Raw genomic sequence first — 18544 nt, 5'->3', positions numbered from 1 at the left:
CCCCAAAGATCGCCACCATGGGAACCGTTTTCATCTCAACCCCTATATCCGCGATAGGTTTCCGAACACCAACTCCCAAAAGTTCTCCAACTCCTCACACCCATTGAACATATGGGCATGGTTCATTGCACCTCCCCCCCCCCACCCCCCCCGCCCACACCGTCCACTACCTCCGGAAAACAGCCATTCATCTGGGTCCGGGTCATATGGACCCTGTGCATCACCTTAAATTGTATAAGACTCATCTTTGTGTAGGAGGAGGTTGAGTTCACTCAATGCATTACTTTGCACAAGTCTCCTTCCTATTTCCCTTCCCAACTCCTCCTCCCACTTCGTCAGCTGGTTCCAAATTTTTTTGGCTACTCCACCACTGGACTCCTGATATATTTCCTCAGGACGAACGGCAGCTGGGCCATCACCAAAGGCCTCAGGCTTGTACCCTTGCAAGACTCCTCCTCTAACCTGACCCAATCTGCCCCCTCCCCCTCCCAGCATCGTCTTACCTTCTCCACATTCGCTGCCCAATAGTAATGAAACAAATTTGTGAGTGGCAGCCCCCCTTCACACCCCTGCCTTTGCAACAGAGCCCTCTCGACCCTCAACACTCATTTTAAAAGATGATTTTAAAGATCCCATGGCAGTAAATGAAGGACAGCATAACATTCTCACACAGCCCTATGTAATATTTGTCCTCAAATATTAATGTCAACAAGTAGATTAACACATTTTTTGTATTGTTGACTAATGGGACATTGTTGATGCAACAAGGCTATAACTTTTGTCAACTTAACAGTCGCTGTGCACTTCAAAATTAATTCCTGCTTTAACGATTATTATATATATGTGTGTGTATCTCTAGATCAATTGGCTCCACAACCATACAATATCATTTGTGAATTCTTCAAGGATTGAATAATATCTCTGAAGTGTTAAAGTTATGAAATTTGAGAAATAAATTTTATTAATTATTAATGAATTACGGGGCAGCACGGTAGCATAGTAGTTAGCACAGTTGCTTCACAGCTCCAGGGTCCCCGGTTCGATTCCCGGCTTGGGTCACTGTCTGCACGTTCTCCCGTGTCTGCGTGGGTTTCCTCCAGGTGCTCCGGTTTCCTCCCACAGTCCAAAGATGTGCGGGTTAGGTGGATTGGCCATGCTAAATTGCCCTTGGTATCCAAAAAGGTTAATTGGGAAGGGGAAAATAATAAACAGTGGACCTAAAACAAAAGATGAAGTTCTCTGAATATGCTGGGAGAAAGTAAAACATTTAACACAAAGAAGATGGTCTAGGAGGAGGAAGATCACCCCAAACAGTCCAAAGTCTGAAAGGGTTTCAGTTAAAAGTCTAACTGGCTGACACATGGTCAGAAAATGAAACGTAATTATTCTGAGGAAAATAAAATGTCTTTAACATGATACAAGGAGTGAAGATTGAAATTACATTAACCTTACCTGTTTTAGTGCTTTTTTGGTATGCTGTTGGGTAGAAGACAACACCTTGTTTTGTGCAACTGTAGTTGAAGAACTGGTACTAGTTGGAGAAGAACTCTCATCAGGCACAGGTTTTGGGTCTGGGCAAACTGGAAAAGGATATACGAAACTGTAAGATCACTGACTACACTGTGGTCTTCCTCATTGTATTAAGGAATCTCATTCTATGATTAAAAAAAAAAGATTTTACAATGGAGGAGCAAACAATTATGTCAATGTTCAGATATAAAAGTCAACAATGAGGTCAGTTCACGTATGTAAGGTCAATAAAAAGAAACAAGGGGCTAGATTCTCCATTTCTGAGATGAACTGTTGACACTGGGGCAGGACTCGTGGACTTCTATAACATCAAACTGGCGCCTCACCTGGATCGATTCAGCGACCGTTAAGGGGCTAGCACCGGTGCCACGTGGAACACAATTGATTCCAATGGGAAATGGTGCTGGACAAGCCGGATCCATGATAGACACTCAGGACTGACAAGCTGCAGCCGCATATACACACTGCACTCCCCAAACACACATCCCAGTCAACAAGGTGGCAGCAAGGCACATGGCCCCGAGGTTCACCAGCGTGAAACTGGAGACCCTCCTGGTCGCCGTGGAGGAGAGGCAGGCGACCCCATATCCCGGGGTGGGAAGGAGACTGCTAGCCACCGGCGTTCGGCTGGCCTGGACGCAGGTGGCAGATGTGGTCAGCGTCTTGGGCGACCTTGTCTGGACTGGCCAGCAGTGCAGGAAGAAACTGCAGAACCTCCTCTGGGTGGCCAGGGTGAGTAGGCAGCACTGTGCCCCTCACACCAACTCTCCAACACACCCTCACCACCCCATCCTGGCCCACGATGCAATCATGCGTCTTGCCTTGTGCCTTGCAGGAACTGCAGCCAGAACCCCAGGTTCCGACCAGTGACGATAATGACACTGACACGGATGGAAGCCATCAACCCGAATCCCAGGACATCCCGGAGCTCGAATCTGGGGATGACACTGATTTCCCATCACCGCTGACTCCAACACTCCCCACCATCGCAGATACACTCACCTCAGTTGGGCATGTGAAGAGGCTCCTGGGACACTATATGGTGCGCACCACGCACATGTTCTGGCGGAGGTAGAAACTCCCGATGGGGTGGGAGGGAGGGCCGAACCCAGGGCTGCCGTCCAGATGGGTTTCGGGCTTCTGGAACAGACACTCCCATCGATTGTGGAGATGCAGTTGACGAGCCAGGGACTACATGAGGGGTTGTCGGCGAGCATCCAGCACCTGCAGGTGCAGTTGGAGGAGCAGGAGGTGGTGCCAGCCATGCGTGCCACCCAGGTTAACACTGCATGGGTGGCGTCCGTGGTGGAGGCTTTGGGGCGAAGTTTTCGGTCATGGATCAACATGTCCAAGGCCAGTGGCACTGTCTGCCCATTCCCCCCCCCCCCCCCCCCCCCCCATCCTGTCACAGGCAGCCATGTGCGAAGGCCACCTGGACATTGCATCTCCTGAGCATGGCCCAGTCACAGCGGGCCATGGCTATGAGCATCCATGGCATTGCACGGGCACTGGCCAACGTGGCATAAACCTAGAGGAAGTGGCTCAGTCCCAGAGGGAGCTGGCGCAGTCACTAGCTGTTGTGGCATGACCCAAAGGTGGTGGCACAGCTGCAGCATGATGTGGCGCAGTCTCAGGCAGAGATAGTCCTCTCCCTGTGCTTCATGGCCACGAGCATGCAGACCCTAGTCAAGATGGTAACAGGTCTCCAGGACTGGCAGTGCCAGGTGGCCCCACACGCACTGGGTCCCATGGAGGAGCTCGGGGGCCATTGGGCACTCCAAGAGAGGAGGATGTGATGGGGCTTGTACCGGTGACTCCTACAGGGGATGTGCCACAACACCACAGAGCCTTCCCTCCTGTCCCTGGCGCATCACATGGGCAGCGTACAGAACAGGGCAGCACCACGCTACCTGGAACACCCGGGCAGCAGCCAGGCTTATCCAAGCCCGGTCGCCCCAGAAGGTGTCCGCCACAGGGGACCCAGGTCGCAGGGTGGGAATCACAGCAGGCGGCCTCCACTCCTGATTTTTAAAAGCCCAAGTGAACCTCGCTGCTGGGAACTCCCCCCCAGTGGAGGCGGAGAATCGCGGAGACCCCGGTGAATACTGGTCAGGCTGGCTAATGCAAATGGCATTTACCGTACATGCGCAGTGGAACGCATTGACGCCGCTGTCGAGGCATCGGAGAATTGCGATTTGGCGTCAACACTGCAACTGTCACGTTTCTGGCGTCAAAACCAATTTTCCCGTCCAATTGCCTTTCCTGATTTCGCCGTCGGCCAATGAAAAATCCCGCCCAAGATCTTTGGCATTATTTCTGGAGGCATGCAGTACAGCAGCATGGCAGTAATTTTAAATGTGTGGAAGACCTAATTTAGGCTACAGTGAACCACTGTGCACAATTTTGGTCACTCTGTTAGAGAAATAATTTAAAAGCCTACATAAATTGCCGGGATATTCCAAGGACAAAGGTTTATATTTATTGAGGCAGAATTGAAAATGAGGTATTTTTTCACAAGAGGGGACATCCTCCATCACTTTTTGTTTCGAAGCTTGACATCATCCGTTGGTTATCCCAGATGTTTCTACAAAGGAGAAATAGAGGCGGGCAGCACGGTAGCATGGTGGTTAGCATAAATGCTTCACAGCTCCAGGGTCCCAGGTTCGATTCCCGGCTGGGTCACTGTCTGTGCGGAGTCTGCACGTCCTCCCCGTGTGTGCGTGGGTTTCCTCCGGGTGCTCCGGTTTCCTCCCACAGTCCAAAGATGTGCGGGTTAGGTGGATTGGCCATGCTAAATTGTCCGTAGTGTCCTAAAAAGCAAGGTTAAGGGGGGGTTGTTGGGTCACGGGTATAGGGTGGATACGTGGGTTTGAGTAGGGTGATCATTGCTCGGCACAACATCGAGGGCCGAAGGGCCTGTTCTGTGCTGTACTGTTCTATGTAAGTTCTATGTAAGAGGCATCGTGGTAATGCCTATGGACTAGTAATCCAGGCACTCAGGCTCTTGTTCTGGGACATGGTTTCAAATCCAACCATGGCAACTTGTGGAATTTAAATTCAATTAACACAAAGTAAAAATCAGGAAATAGAAGATAGTCGCAGTAATTGTTGACCGCAAATGATTGTTGTAAAACTCCATCTTGTTCACTAATGTACTGTAGGGAAGGAAATCCGCTGTCCTTACCTGGTCTGGCCTACATGTAACATCAGATCCACACAATGTGATTGACTGCTCTCTGAAATGGCCCAGCAAGCCACTCAGTTGAGGGGCAATTAGGGATTGGCAACAAATTCTGGTCTTGAAATGAAATGAAAATCACTTATTGTCACAAGTCGGCTTCAAATGAAGTTACTGTGAAAAGCCCCTAGTCGCCACATTCTGCCCCTGTTCAGGTCTTGCCAACGATGACCACATTCCAAGAAAGAATAAATAACCCTTAGTCTCATCCTTTCTCCTAGCTCCTGCCCCATTTCCAGCCTCCTAACCACATGGAGTGATACCAAAACCTCATCACTCTCCCGATGTTCCCCATGCCCTCATCTCTTGCATGTGACACATCTCCTGCCCATTAAGCTTCCTCCTGATTCAATTCTTAATGACACAAACTACTGCTCAGATCCATGTTTTTTTTAATTTAGAGTACCCAATTCTTTTTTTTTTCCAATTAAGAGCCGATTTAGCATGGCCAAGTTGCCTAACCTGCACATCTTTGAGTTCTGGGGGTGAGACCCATGCTGACACGGGGAGAATGTGCAAACTCCACACGGATAGTGATCCGGATCCGGGATCGAACCGGGTCCTCGGCGCTGTGAGGCAGCAGTGCTAACCACTGCGCCACCCTCTGCTTAGTCCCCATGTTAGCTGACAATGTTAACAGTTCCCTTGCCAGGCACACCTCTCCCCCTTCATTAATGAGGTAATCAACTCCTCACTGACCATTAATGAATCGGTCCTATCTCACCATTGTCCCATCTCTAACTTCCTTCTCAGTTCTATAGTTTGTGATTGCCTGCAGCTCTGTGGTCATCTCTCCAGAAATTTCCTGCTTGAATCCTTATAGTTCTGTGGTTGAGCCAGTTAGTGGAAGCCATGAATGACATCCTTTGGTGTTGAATTGAAACTGAGGTTAACTACAGATGTTATGGCCAGGATTTTCTGCTCCTGTTTGCATTGGGCAGTTTTGAAAATATTGTAATAAGGCTTTTGACGCATTGTCCATTGACACATGCAGGATATGATCATCCAGCCCCCCCCCCCCCCCCCAACCCAATCAGTTGCAGGCTGCATTTCCCACCAAAATATAACATCAGCATTGGATATTGGATTTGGGTTTATTGTCACGTGTACCGAGGTGCATGTTCTGCACGCAGTTCAGACAGATCATTCCGTACATGAAACGAAAATACATAAGGTAAACATAAAATACACAATGTAAATACATAGACATCGGGTGAAGCATACAGGAGGGCAGTACTACTCAGTAGAGAAGATGTGTGAAGAGATTAGGTCCGTTCTAAAAGAGGGTCGTTTAGGAGGCTGGTAACAGCGGGGAAGAAGCTATTTTTGAATCTATTAGTTCTCAGACTTTTGTATCTCCTTCCGATGGAAGAAGTTGGAAGAGTGAATAAGCCGGGTGGAGGCAGCCTTTGATTATACTGCCCGCTTTCCCAAGGCAACGAGAGGTGTAGACAGACTCAATGGATGGGAGGCAGGTTTGTGTGATGGACTGGGCTGTGTTCACAACTCTCTGTAGTTCCTTGCGGTCTTGGGCCGAACAGTTGCCATACTAGGCTGTGATGCAGCCAGATAGGATGCTTTCTATGGTGCATCTGTAAAAGTTGGTAAGAGTCAATGTGTCAATAGTCAATAATTATCGAGCCCAATTGCCAGAATCATAGCCTCATATCAAATAGTGTCCACGACGGCATGATGTCAGAACGGCGCAATGTTTGACTAGTTTCAAAAGGCGTGGACCTAGAGAGCAGAACTCCCAGTGGAACTCAGAGGTTAGCGGTCTCAAAATGGCGCCATGCTCATGGATCTTAAGGGGTGACTGGCCGGGGGATGGGGGTAGTGGGGTGGGGGATAGGGTAATCATAGGCAAATCTGAATTGCAGTATATTCGTGGCTGTCTTCTTGTGCAGGACCATGAGCTTCTTTGAAGGACCACGCAGAGAGAAGTGAAGGGAAGGGAAGTGTGGGCTCCAGAACCACAGCAATTCGTGGTTGACTCTTAAATGCCTTCAGGGGTGGCCAATAAATCCTGGCTCAGCCAGCGATGTTCACATCACATGAACAAATGTTTACAAAATCATGGGGGGGCGGTGTATGGAGATGGGATTTAGACAAAGGCAAGGCCAACTGAAAAACATGTCAATAATCAGTACCCAGTTGAAGCTTTCAGCATGAGCTCAATTGACTTGCTTAGAATCAAACTACTCTTGCAATTGTGTCCACTCAGGCAACACTGATGCATGAGTGTGCTGATGATTGCTGGTCAGCATTTAACTCTTGGTGCACAGACGTCCACATTCAATGCTGTTGTTGTGTGGCTGTACCATTTCCTGATAGGGCAAACAACTATATTCTCTTAGAAAAATGGCCATGGAACACTGCCCAAGTATAGCGCTTCTTTGCTCTGTGCTGAAGTGTCTATTCACAAGTGGCCTCCACAGGCTAAGCTGAGCGCAAGGACTTAGAGTGAAGAGTAAGAAAATGTCTGTGCCTGAGAAGAGGCCTCAGGATGCAGCAGAGTGGCCAAAGATGTCATCACCTGGTCACGTGGTGCGAGGCAGGGTTGGTATGAGGTCTTGTTCCACCAGCATACGAACTAAAGACTGGACATCAATATTGTGTCCAGGACATGAGGCTTTGAGAGGCAGCTGCAGAGGATCAAGATTGGTCCTTAGCAAACAACTGCTAACCGTCTAGTCTGTCAGTAGCGGCACTTGGTTCACCAAAGGCAGGCGTAGAACCGTCAAGAGGAAGGGTTGGCCAGGCGTCCTCTACACAGAGAGGTTGAATCCCAGAAAGTCATACGTCAAAAGTGCCTCTCTAAACCTAAGGTCTACAGATGGCGCTTAACATATCTGTAGATACCCGAGAATCAGTGTCGGCAAAGACTGCACATGTCCAAGGAACTGGTTGATCACATCTGCCAACTGCTGTAGGATTTGGCACAGTAGGACATAGAAGGAAATGAGCCTGAGGAGGTCCTCAAGGGCGACGATGTCAGCCATGAGGCAATGGCGATGCTCAGACAAGGCATATCAGTTCAGGACACATTCATAATGGCTAGATTCATGGAGGGTGATGAGGACATTCAGTGAGTATATCCCGTTATCTTCCCATGGCTTTGTGAGGATTGTACTCACCTCTGACTGATTGCAGCGCATGTACCCTTTGTGATAAGACTCCTATCATGGAGATGCAGCGGCTGCCCATAGTTCCTATATTGCAGGAGGCTGATGATAACTTGCAGTGGAGACATTGCATAGATCCTCACAGAGTTTATGTCAGTGCCTGACTCCTGTATGGCTGATGGCAGCTCGCTTGCTTTCAATGACCAGGGTCATATCATGGCATTGCACTGGGAAAAGCTTAACTTCTGATCCTATTGCATCCTTTGTGAGCTAAACCCTTGAGGACCACTGTGTCACTGGAGACAGGAGTTGATGGGACTTAGGGGGGGGGGGGGGGGGGGGCAGCCTCAGTTCAAAGATGCAGACAGAACACAGGGAGGATGGCTGATGTCTGTAACATCAACCCAGTACATTCTGGCAGGCATTTTAATTCCCATTGAGACACAGGCATGACTGATGTGTTCAGTCACTGTGAAGGAACACGATCAATGTGCTCAGAAGGTTGCACAAAGAACAGGGATGAATTCCTGGACTGATCACTCTGCCTTTGTCTTGTGCAAGAATCAAGTTTTCACTTCAGACTGACAAGAACTCAGCTCATCATCACAAGGAGCTATAGAAAGGGTGGAATTAGAGGGAATTTATTTACAGCAGTGAACAGTATGTACAAGTAATTAACACCCATGCCCATGCTGTGCAATTACAACTTCCTAACCTCCCTTACCCTGCCGCCACATCTTGGTGCATTCCCAACATCCGCAGCAGAAGTGAAGGCAGCTGCAGACTGCTATACCCTCATGGCTGTGATGTCCTTGGCGCTTGATGCATTATCAATTACGACGAGACGAGAGTAGAGTGTAATCGAGGCTTTATCGAGGCCTCCTGCAGCTGCTGTCGAAATGGCTGCAGCTCGGTGAGCACACAAATTTGTACTCCGCCTACTGGGCGGAGCCAGCAGGCAGGGATCTACCCCCGTACCTGCAGTACAGGAGCCTTACCGTATTACATCTCGTATGTGATATATACAACAGTGGTGACTACCACATTCATCCCCGACTAAAAAAAAGTCCAGTGGGGGTGGTGGAAAAACTATTTACATGCATTTTGGGGAAAGTTCACCAATTCAGCCGAACGGGTGCCTTTATCCTCCATTGTGAGCGCCACAGTCCCGGTGGCGATGCAGGCGTCGGCTCGGTCGCCGGTGACTCCAGGGAGCATGTAGACCTCATCTACATCCCCGGGTGGGAACAAGGGGAAGACAGATCATCCTGGAGCGGGGGCTGTAGTAAGGTGCGCTGGGGGGAGGAAGGGTGGCGCCGAGGCAGGGGGGTGGGGGGTGGCGAACCAGCTGTTGCCAGGTCCCTGAAGGAGACTGTCTCTTGGCGGCCATCGGGTACGCCACGTAGGCGTACTGCGGGTTTGCATGGAGTAGCTGTACCCTCTCGACCAACGGGTCCACCTTGTGGAGCCACACGTGCTTGCGGAGGAGAACGGATCCTGGAGCTGCCAGCCACATTGGGAGCGAAACCCCGGAGGTGGACTTCTGGGGAAGGTGAGGAGACGTTCACGGGGGGTTGCATTAGTCGCAGTGCAAAGTAGCAATCGGATGGAGTGAAGGGCGTCGGGGAGGACCTCCTGCCAGCGGGAGGTCGGGAGATTTTTGGACCATAGGGCCAGCTGGACGGCCTTCCAGACCGTCCCATTATCCCGCTCCACCTGCCCGTTTCCCTGGGGGTTGTAGCTGGTCGTCCTGCTCGAGGCGATGCCCTTACTGAGCAGGTACTGATGCAGCTCATCACTCATAAAGGAGGATCCCCGGTCGCTGTGGATGTAGGCGGGGAAACTGAACAGGGTGAAGATGGTGTTGAGTGCTTTGATGATTGTGGCAGGCGTCATATCGGGGCATGGGACAGCGATGGGGAATCTGGAGTATTCATCGACCACATTCGGTCGGTGAAGGGGAGGGGCCCTTTGAAATCCACGCTGAGGCGCTCAAAGGGGCGGGAGGCCTTCACTAGATGCATGCAGGTAGAAGTGCGGTTTACTCCGCGCAGACCTGGCAGTCTCTGGTGATAGCCCTGACCTCTTCAATGGAGTAGGGAAGATTGCGGGCCTTTACGTAAGGTTGTACGTAAGGTTGAGGAGTTTGGCGGTGTGGAGGAATTTGGAAAGGTTAGCATCGTGGTCCTGCAGGTCGTGGCCGCAGATGCTGACGTTATCCAGGTACGGGAAGTGAAAGAACCAGGTGACCCCTGGGTGACAAGAGAGCGTCGTGGCACATGTACCTCGGGATAGGGCGTCGGTGGGGCTCGTTGAGCTTACCGGGATGATACAAAACCTCATAATTGTAGGTGGAGAGCTCGATCCTCCACCTCAAGATTTTATCATTTTTGATCTTGCCCCGTTGTGTGTTATTGAACATGAAGGCAACCGACCATTGGTCAGTGAGGAGAGTGAATCTCCTGCTGGCTAGGTAATGCCTCCAATGCCGCACAGCTTCTATGATGGCTTGGGCCTCCTTCTCGACGGAGGAGTGCCGAATTTCAGAGGCATGGAGGGTGCCTGAAAAGAATGCCACTGGTCTGCCTGCCTGGTTGAGGGTGGCGGCCAGAGCAACGTCTGATGCATCGCTCTCGACTTGGAAGGGGAGCGTCTCGTTGACCGCGTGCATCGCGGCCTTGGCGATGTCGGCCTTGATACGGTTGAAGGCCTGGTGAGCCTCGGCCGTCAAGGGGAAAACGGTGGAGTGAATGAGTGGGCGGGCTTTGTCCGCATAGTTAGGGACCCACTGGGCGTAGTACGACAAGAAACCCAGGCATCGTTTGAGGGCCTTGGGGCAGCGGGAGAGGGGGAGTTCCATGAGCGGGCGCATGCGATTGGGGCTGGGCCCTAGAACTTCATTATGCACCACATAGCCAAGGATGGCTTAGCGGTTGGTGCCGAACATGCACTTCTCCTTCTTGTAGATTAGGTTGAGGAGTTTGGCGGTGTGGAGGAATTTGGAAAGGTTAGCATCGTGGTCCTGCTGGTCATGGCCGCAGATGGTGACGTTATCCAGGTACGGGAAGGTGGCCCGCAGTCCGTACCGGTCAACCATTCGGTCCATCTCCCGTTGGAAAACCGAGACCCCGTTAGTGAAGCCGAAGGGAACCCTAAGGAAGTGATAACGGCGGCCGTCCGCTGCAAATGCGGTGTACGGGCGGTCCGCCTTGCGAATGGAGAGCTGGTGATAGGCAGATTTCAGGTGCACTGTCAAAAAGACTCGGTACTGTGCAATCTGATTGACCATATCAGATATGCGTGGGAGGGGGTACGCGTCGAGCTGCGTGTACCGATTGATGGTCTGACTGTAGTCAATGACCATCCTGTTTTTCTCCCCAGTTTTCACAACTGCCACTTGGGCTCCCCAGGGGCTGTTGCTGGCCTCGATGATGCCATCCTGCAGCAGCCGCTCGACCTCAGACCTGATGAAGGTCCTGTCCTGGGCTCTGTACCGTCTGCTCCTGGTGGCAACGGGTTTGCAATCCGGGGTGAGGTTTGCAAACAGAGAAGGCGGGTCGACCTTAAGAGTTGTGAGACCGCATACAGTAAGGGATGGTAGGGGCCCGCCAAATTTCAGAATTAGACTTTGGAGGTTGCACTGGACGTCCAGGCCGAGTAGCAAGGCAGCGCAGAGGTTGGGGAGGACGTCGAGCTGGAAGTCGCTGAACTCTCGCCCTGGATGGTGAGGGTGGCAATGCAGTACCCCCAAAACTCCATGGAGTGGGATCCAGAGACCAGGGAGATTCGTTGTGTGATGGGGTGTACCGCGAGGGAGCAGCGCCTTACCGCATCGGGGTGGATGAAGCTGTCTGTGCTCCCGGAGTCAAGAAGGCAGGGCGTCTTCTGGCCATCGACATTTACCATCGTCGACGCGGTTGCGAGGTTGTGTGGCTGGGACTGGTCGATCGTGTTGGAGGCGAGCTGTAGCTGGTATTGGAAGGCCCCTGGCTGGTCGGTGGCAGTTGCAGGCGATGGGCAGCCCGATGAGGTGCCCGACGAGCCGGGGTCCTGAGGCGGGGAAGATGGCGGCGCCCATGGGCCGCATGTGGTGGGCGGTGTTAAAGATGGCGGCGCCCACAGGCCACACGAGGCCTGATGGGGGGAAGATTGGCGCACATGTCCTGAGGCAAGCAAGATGGTGGCGCCCACGGGCCACACGTGGGTTGCAGGGGTGAAAATGGCGGTGCCCACGGGTGGCACGTGGTGGGTGCAGGAACAATGGGCCTGGTTACAGCGGCAATCGAGCGGACCTGGCATACAGCAGCAAAATGTCCTTTCTTCCCGCAGGCCTTGCAGAGTGCGCTCCATGCCGGGCAGCGCTGCCGGGGGTGTTTTGCCTGTCCGCAGAAGTAGCAGTTGGCTGCCACGCGGTGCAGGCTTGGAGTTGGCTGGGGGCAGTCGCTGGTGGGATGAACGATGGGGCTGTCGCTGGTGGGATAAACGATGGGGTGTTCGCTGGTGGGGTCCACGATGTCCAGGAGGGGGGCACTGTGCGGTCGGGGGCTTACGCTTGCACATTACGGGAGGCGACCGTTAGTGAGATTGCGAGTTTCTTGGTCGCCGCGAGGTCTAGGGTAGCCTTCTAAGAGGTGCTGGCGGATGTACGCCGACCCTATGCACGTATCGAAAGCGTCCCTGATTAGGAGTTCGGAATGTTCAACGGCCGAAACGGCCTGGCAATCGCAGTCCCTCGCCAGGATGTGCAGGGCACGCCAGAAATCTTCCGCAGACTCACTGCAGCGTGGACAGCAGGTGCCTGGCGTAGAGTTTGTTGGTCTGCTGGGTGTAGTTCTCTTTCAGAAGCGCCATGGCCTCTGCGTAGGTGGGCGCGTCCCGGATGAGGGGAAAGATATCGGAGTTCAGCCATGTATCCAGGATCTGGAGTTTCTGTGCCTCTGTGGGTGGTTCTGTCGCAGATCCGATGTAGGCTTCAAAGCAAGCTAGCCAATGTGCGAAGGCCGACTTGTCTGCTTGAGGGTGCAGCTGCAGGCGATCAGGCTTGATGCGAAGGTCCATCGTTGTAAAATCTCTGCTTAATAAATTGATGCACTATCAATTACGACGAGACGAGAGTAGAGTGCAATTGAGGCTTTATTAAGCAGAGATGTGTAGCCTCCTACAGCTGCTGCTGAAATGGCTGCAGCTCGGTGAGCACAAACATTTATACTCCGCCTACTGGGCAAAGCCAGCAGGCAGGGATCTACCCCCGTACCTGTAGTACAGGAGCCTTACCGTATTACATCTCGTATGTGATATATACAACAATGGTGACTACCACAGCGCTTGTCCTCAGGAGGGCCTTGACCTGCTTTCGAGGTCCTGCTGTGTGGCAGTGACACAATCATAGAAATGTAGAGATAGGAGCAGGAGGAGGCCTTTCGGCCCTTTGAGCCTGCTCCGCCATGCATCACGATCCTGGCTGATCATCTATCTCAGTGGCCTAATCCTGCTTTCTCCCCATAACCCTTGATCCATTCGCCTCAAGTGCCAAATCTCTCTCGAATGTATTCAATGTCTTACCTCAACTACTTCCTGTGGTAATGAATTGCACAGGCTCACCATTCTTTGGGTGAAGAAATATCTCCTCATCTCTGTCCTAAATTGTCTACCCCAAATTCTCAGACTGTGACCCCTGATTCTGGACACACCCACCATCGGGAACATCCTCCCTACTTCTACCCTATCTAGTCCTGTTATAGTTTTATAAGTCTCTATGAGACCCCCCTCATTCATCTGAACTCCAGCTAAAAAGATCCTAACCTAGTCAATCTCTCCTCATACGTCAGTCCTGCCATACCCGGAATTAGCCTGGTAAAACTTCGAGAATTTTCCCCACTACCGACGACAGGCTTACTGGTCTATAATTCCGTGTTTTCTCTCTACCTCCCTTTTTGAATATTGGATTGACATTAGTTACCCTCCAACCTGCAGGGACAGTTCCAGAGTCTATAGAATCCTGGAAGATGATCACCAATGCATCTACTATTTCTAGAGCCACTTCCTTAAGCACTCTGGGATGTAGATTATGAGGCCCTGGGGATTTATCAGCCTTCAATCCCACCACTTTCCCCAGCACCATTTCTCTACTAATATTGATCTCCCTCAATTCTTCCCTCTCACTAAACCTTTTATTCTCCAACATTTCTGGTATCTGATTTGTGTCCTCTTTTGTGACGACAGAACCAAAGTATGTATTCAGTTGTTCAGCCATGTCTTTGTCCCCATTATATATTTCCCCATTTCTGTCTGTAGGGGACCTACATTCTTCTTCACCAATCTCTTTATCTTCACGTATTTATAGAAACTCTTAGTGTCAGTCTTTATGTTCACTACAGGCTTACTTTTGTACTGTATTTTCCACTTCTTAATCAATCGCTTAGTCATTTTTTGCTGAATCCTAAACTGCTCCCAATCCTCAGACCTATTCTTCCTTTGATCGGATATTCTGTCTCATTTCCTTTGTTGCAATGGATTGGCCCTCTTACCCATTTTGTCTTCATGCGATCCTTGAATGTTTGTCATTGCCTATCCACTGTCATCCCTTTAAGTAACTTTCCCTAATCAATCAAGGCCAACTCACGCCTCATATCTTCATAGTTTCCTTTATTAAGATTCAGCAACTTGGTCTCCGAATCAACTACTTCACTCTCCACCTTGATAAAAAATTCTACATCTTATGGTCGCTGATCCCCGAAGGGTCTCGCACAGCTAGATTGGTAATGATTCCCTTTTCATTACACAGCACCCAGTTTTTAGGTGGCCTGCTCTCTAGTTGGTTCATCCACATATTGGTCGAGAAAAGCATCCTGTATACATTCCAGGAACTCCTCCTCTATGTTACGTGGCTAATTTTATTTGCCCAATCTATGTGCAGATTATAATCACCCATGATCACAGATATTCCCTTATCACATGCATCTCTAATTTCCTATTTAATACTATTCCCAACATTACCACTGCAGTTTGGGGGTCTATGTATGACGCCCAGTAGCGATTTTAGCCCCTAGGTATTTCTCAACTCCACCTATTCTGACTCCACATTGTCAGAGCTAATATCCTTTCTCACTGTTGTGTTAATTTCCTCTTTAACCAGCACTCCACCGCCTTTTCGTTTTCGCCTGTCCTCATAAATACTGAATACCCCCGGATATTCAGTTGCCATCCCTGGTCACCCTGCAGCCATGTCTCCGTAATCCCAATTATATCATACCTGTTTACATCTAACTGTGTGATTAGTTAATCCACTTTATAGCAAATGCTTCGCGCATTGAGGCACAAAGCCTTTAAGCTTATCTTTTTGACATTTTTTTCTTGCTCCCAATATTTTTCGCGACAGCCCTGTTTGAATTTTGTCCTTGGTTTGTGGAGCTGGAACTGATACGATCACTGGAAAAGAGGGTTCCGATGAGAGGGACACGTCCAGAGCCACCCGGTGGATGGCCCCAGGGTGTGCACTAGCTGATCCTCCTCCCTGTGGGAAAAGTGACTAACCCCGGCAGAACGGAGGAGAACATTCATTCTCTTGGGGCACTGGGTAGCTGTCCCCTTCTGACAACTGCTGCCACCACCTCCCTCGATGGATTTGTGATCTTAGTTGCAGGTTTTTGCCCAGAGCACAGGTAGAGCACATTATGGCTGCCCACTACTGCAACCAGCAGGCGCTCGAGGAGGGCGTCTGTAAATTTAGGTGCTAAATGTCTCCTGCGTCTTTCAGCCATGACTTCCCAGTGGGTTCCTTGGACTTGAAGAATGCTAGTCGTGTGCAGGGGAACCCTTTAAATATGGTGCCCGGATCACTGAAGCACTGAGTTCATGGCAAGATGGGCACATCAGAGGCTGGCCACCAATATGGCGTGGATCCCATGCCTGCCAATTGTTTACTCTAAGTGTTGCACAATATCGCGCATGAAAGCGTCATTGCTGTTGCCATTGCTCACGCCACTTTCCACACCCGACATCGATGATTTCTGAGATGATTCTGCCCCATATATTATTCTGAATGATTACGGAGGACTTGCTTGTTAGGTGAATTGGACGTTCTAAATTCTCCCTCTGTGTAACCGAACAGGCGCCGGAATGTGGTGACTAGGGGATTTTCACAATAACTTCATTGCAGTGTTAATGTAAGCCGACATGTAACAATAATAAAGATTATTATTATTAGTAAGGTTGCATGAAATAAAGTGCCAGGAATTGCAGCATTGTGTGTTAATAGCTGGACTGGCTGATAAATCACTGGCATTCCTTTGATACCAACTGGCTCAAGTTTTTTCCCCAAGGTGCAAGAGTCAATTTCTAGGGGACATAGTTTTACGGTGCGAGGGAAGGTTTTTACACAGAGGGCAGTGGGTGCCTGGAACCCGCTGCCAGAGGAGGTGGTGGAAGCGGGTGGGAATAGAGGGATACGGATCCAGGATGTGTAGAACATTTTAGTTTCGATGGGCATCAAGGTCGGCACAGGCTTGGCGGGCCGAAGGGCCTGTTCCTGTGCTGTACTTTTTATGTTCTTTGTTTTCAGTGCTCAGCATAAACTCTGGTACCTTGTACCTTAACATTGATACCATCCTGCATTTTCTGGCCTGTCAATCAGGTTCAACAATATCACCCTTGGCATTCAAAGGCATTACCATCACTTAATCCCCCAATATCAACATCCGATGGATTACCATTGACCAGAAACTGTACTGGACTAGCCATATAAATACTGTGGCTACAAGAATTACAGTCAGGTCAGAGGCCAGGAATCCTGTAACCAGTAACTCACCTACTAACTCCCCAAAGCCTGTCCCAACACCTACATGACATAAGTCAGGAGTGTAATGGAATAGGGACTTCCGGTGGCGGCCATGGAGGAGTAGGTCGCACATTCGATAGCTCCCACCTGAAATGGACTTTCGGACCCTTTTTCCCGGATTTTTCTGGACTTTATGGAATAAATCGGTGGAATTAGCAATAGTAAGGAGGATTTCTCCCCCAATGAATGGATAGCTGGACCAGAAGTGGCCGTGTGAAACGAATTGGCCCCGACAGCGGGAAGCGAGGGGAACTGGCAGTGAGGCGAAGCATGGTAGACGGCAAGGGCCAGGGAGTCGCGGCTCACTGGCCGAAGGATCAGCAGATGGAGTTCTTCAAAAGTTGCTTTGCCAAGCTAAAAAGGGATACGCTTGACCCAATGAAAATATCGATTGACCAGATGGTCGCGACTCAGGAAGCCCAGGGGAAAGCGATTCAGGAGATCGAATTAAAACTCTCCAACCAAGAGGACGAGATAACTGTACTGGAGCACAAGGTGGAGGTGCTGGAGGACTGCCACAAGCAGATGCAGGAGAAGCTGGAGGAGCTGGAGAACAGAACCAGGAGGTAGAATTTAAGAATCGTTGGCCTTCCTGAAGGTGCGCATCTAACAGGATATGGGAGCTGAGACGTGCGGGGTTCAACCGGGCAAAGACGAGCCTCTTTAAGAAGGGGGTGAAGTTTGGGGTGTTATACCCAGCGTGACTGTGGGTAACTCACGAGGACCAACACTATTATTTTGAGTCGCCAGATGATGTCTGGACATTTATTAAAGAGAAGTTGGACTCAAGTTAAGAGACACTTAATGCTTCGAGGATGGGAGGTGGTGGCGGTTTGTAATTGTGTTCTGTTTTAAAGAAGTGTGTGTTTAGTCTTGCACGAGAGAGTGGGCTGGAGGGATGGTTGGAGGGCGCTTTGTTTAGAAGGTGGTTGATACAGGGGGGGGAGGGGGGCCCTGAAGTTAGCATTACCCTTTGGGAGACTGGGTTTTGTTTTAAGTGACTGTGTCTGTTCGGCTTTATGGTTACGCTAATGGCTTTTGGAGAGGGGTCCGAACAATAAGTCGGTAGTCTGATCAGCGCCAGTGGCAGGGGCTATTGGCGTCAGCATGATTCAGCTGACTCTCGGACGTGTGGTGGGGGGTGAGTTAGTGTTGAGTTGGTGTTTGATTTGGGAGATTAGGAACGAAATTCTCCCCTACCCGGCGGGGCGGGAGGTCCCGGCGTAGCGGCGCCAACCACTTCGGCGTTGGGCCTCCCCAAAGGTGCGGAATTCTCCGCACCTTTAGGGGCTAGGCCCGCGCCGGAGTGGCTCCCGCTCCGCTGACTGGCGGCAACGGCCTTTGGCGCTACGCCGGCCGGCGTTGGGGCTGGCCGAAAGGCCTTCGCCGGTCGGTGTGAGTCCGCGCATGCCACGGAGCATCAGTGGCCGATGAAGGTCACCACGGGCGCATGCGCGGTGGAGGGGGTCTCTTCCGCCTCTGCCATGGTGGAGGCCGTGGCGGCGGCAGAGGAAAAAGAGTGCCCCTACGGCACTGGCCCGCCCGCCGATCGGTGGGCCCCGATCGCGGGCCAGGCCACCGTGGGGGCACCCCCCAGGGTCCAATCGCCCGCGCCCCCCCAGGACCCCGGGGGCCCGCTCGCGCCGCCAATCCCGCCGGCACAGAGGTAGTTTAAACCACGTTGGCGGGAGAGGCCTGACAGCGGCGGGACTTTAGCCCATTGCGGGCCAGAGAATCGCCGCGGGGGGCCCACCGATCGGCGCGGGGGGGGGGGGGGGGGGGGGTCACGCCGGGTGGCGGAGAATTCTGACCTCG

General features: G+C 51.2%; 1 protein-coding gene across 3 annotated transcripts in view; it reads right to left on the bottom strand.

The window, feature by feature from the left end:
- Positions 1 to 18544, bottom strand: part of LOC119972490 (putative Polycomb group protein ASXL3) — a 411440-nt gene that overhangs the window by 229320 nt on the left and 163576 nt on the right. For all 3 annotated transcript variants that reach the window (XM_038809261.1, XM_038809262.1, XM_038809263.1), the window contains one exon: positions 1453 to 1580. In XM_038809261.1, coding sequence (XP_038665189.1) covers positions 1453 to 1580 — 128 coding nt within the window. The remainder of the gene's footprint in view (positions 1 to 1452; positions 1581 to 18544) is intronic.

Source organism: Scyliorhinus canicula, chromosome 10 (assembly GCF_902713615.1).
Source record: "Scyliorhinus canicula chromosome 10, sScyCan1.1, whole genome shotgun sequence".
Taxonomy (NCBI): Eukaryota; Metazoa; Chordata; class Chondrichthyes; order Carcharhiniformes; family Scyliorhinidae; genus Scyliorhinus; species Scyliorhinus canicula.
This window is presented reverse-complemented; position numbering and strand designations above follow the sequence as displayed.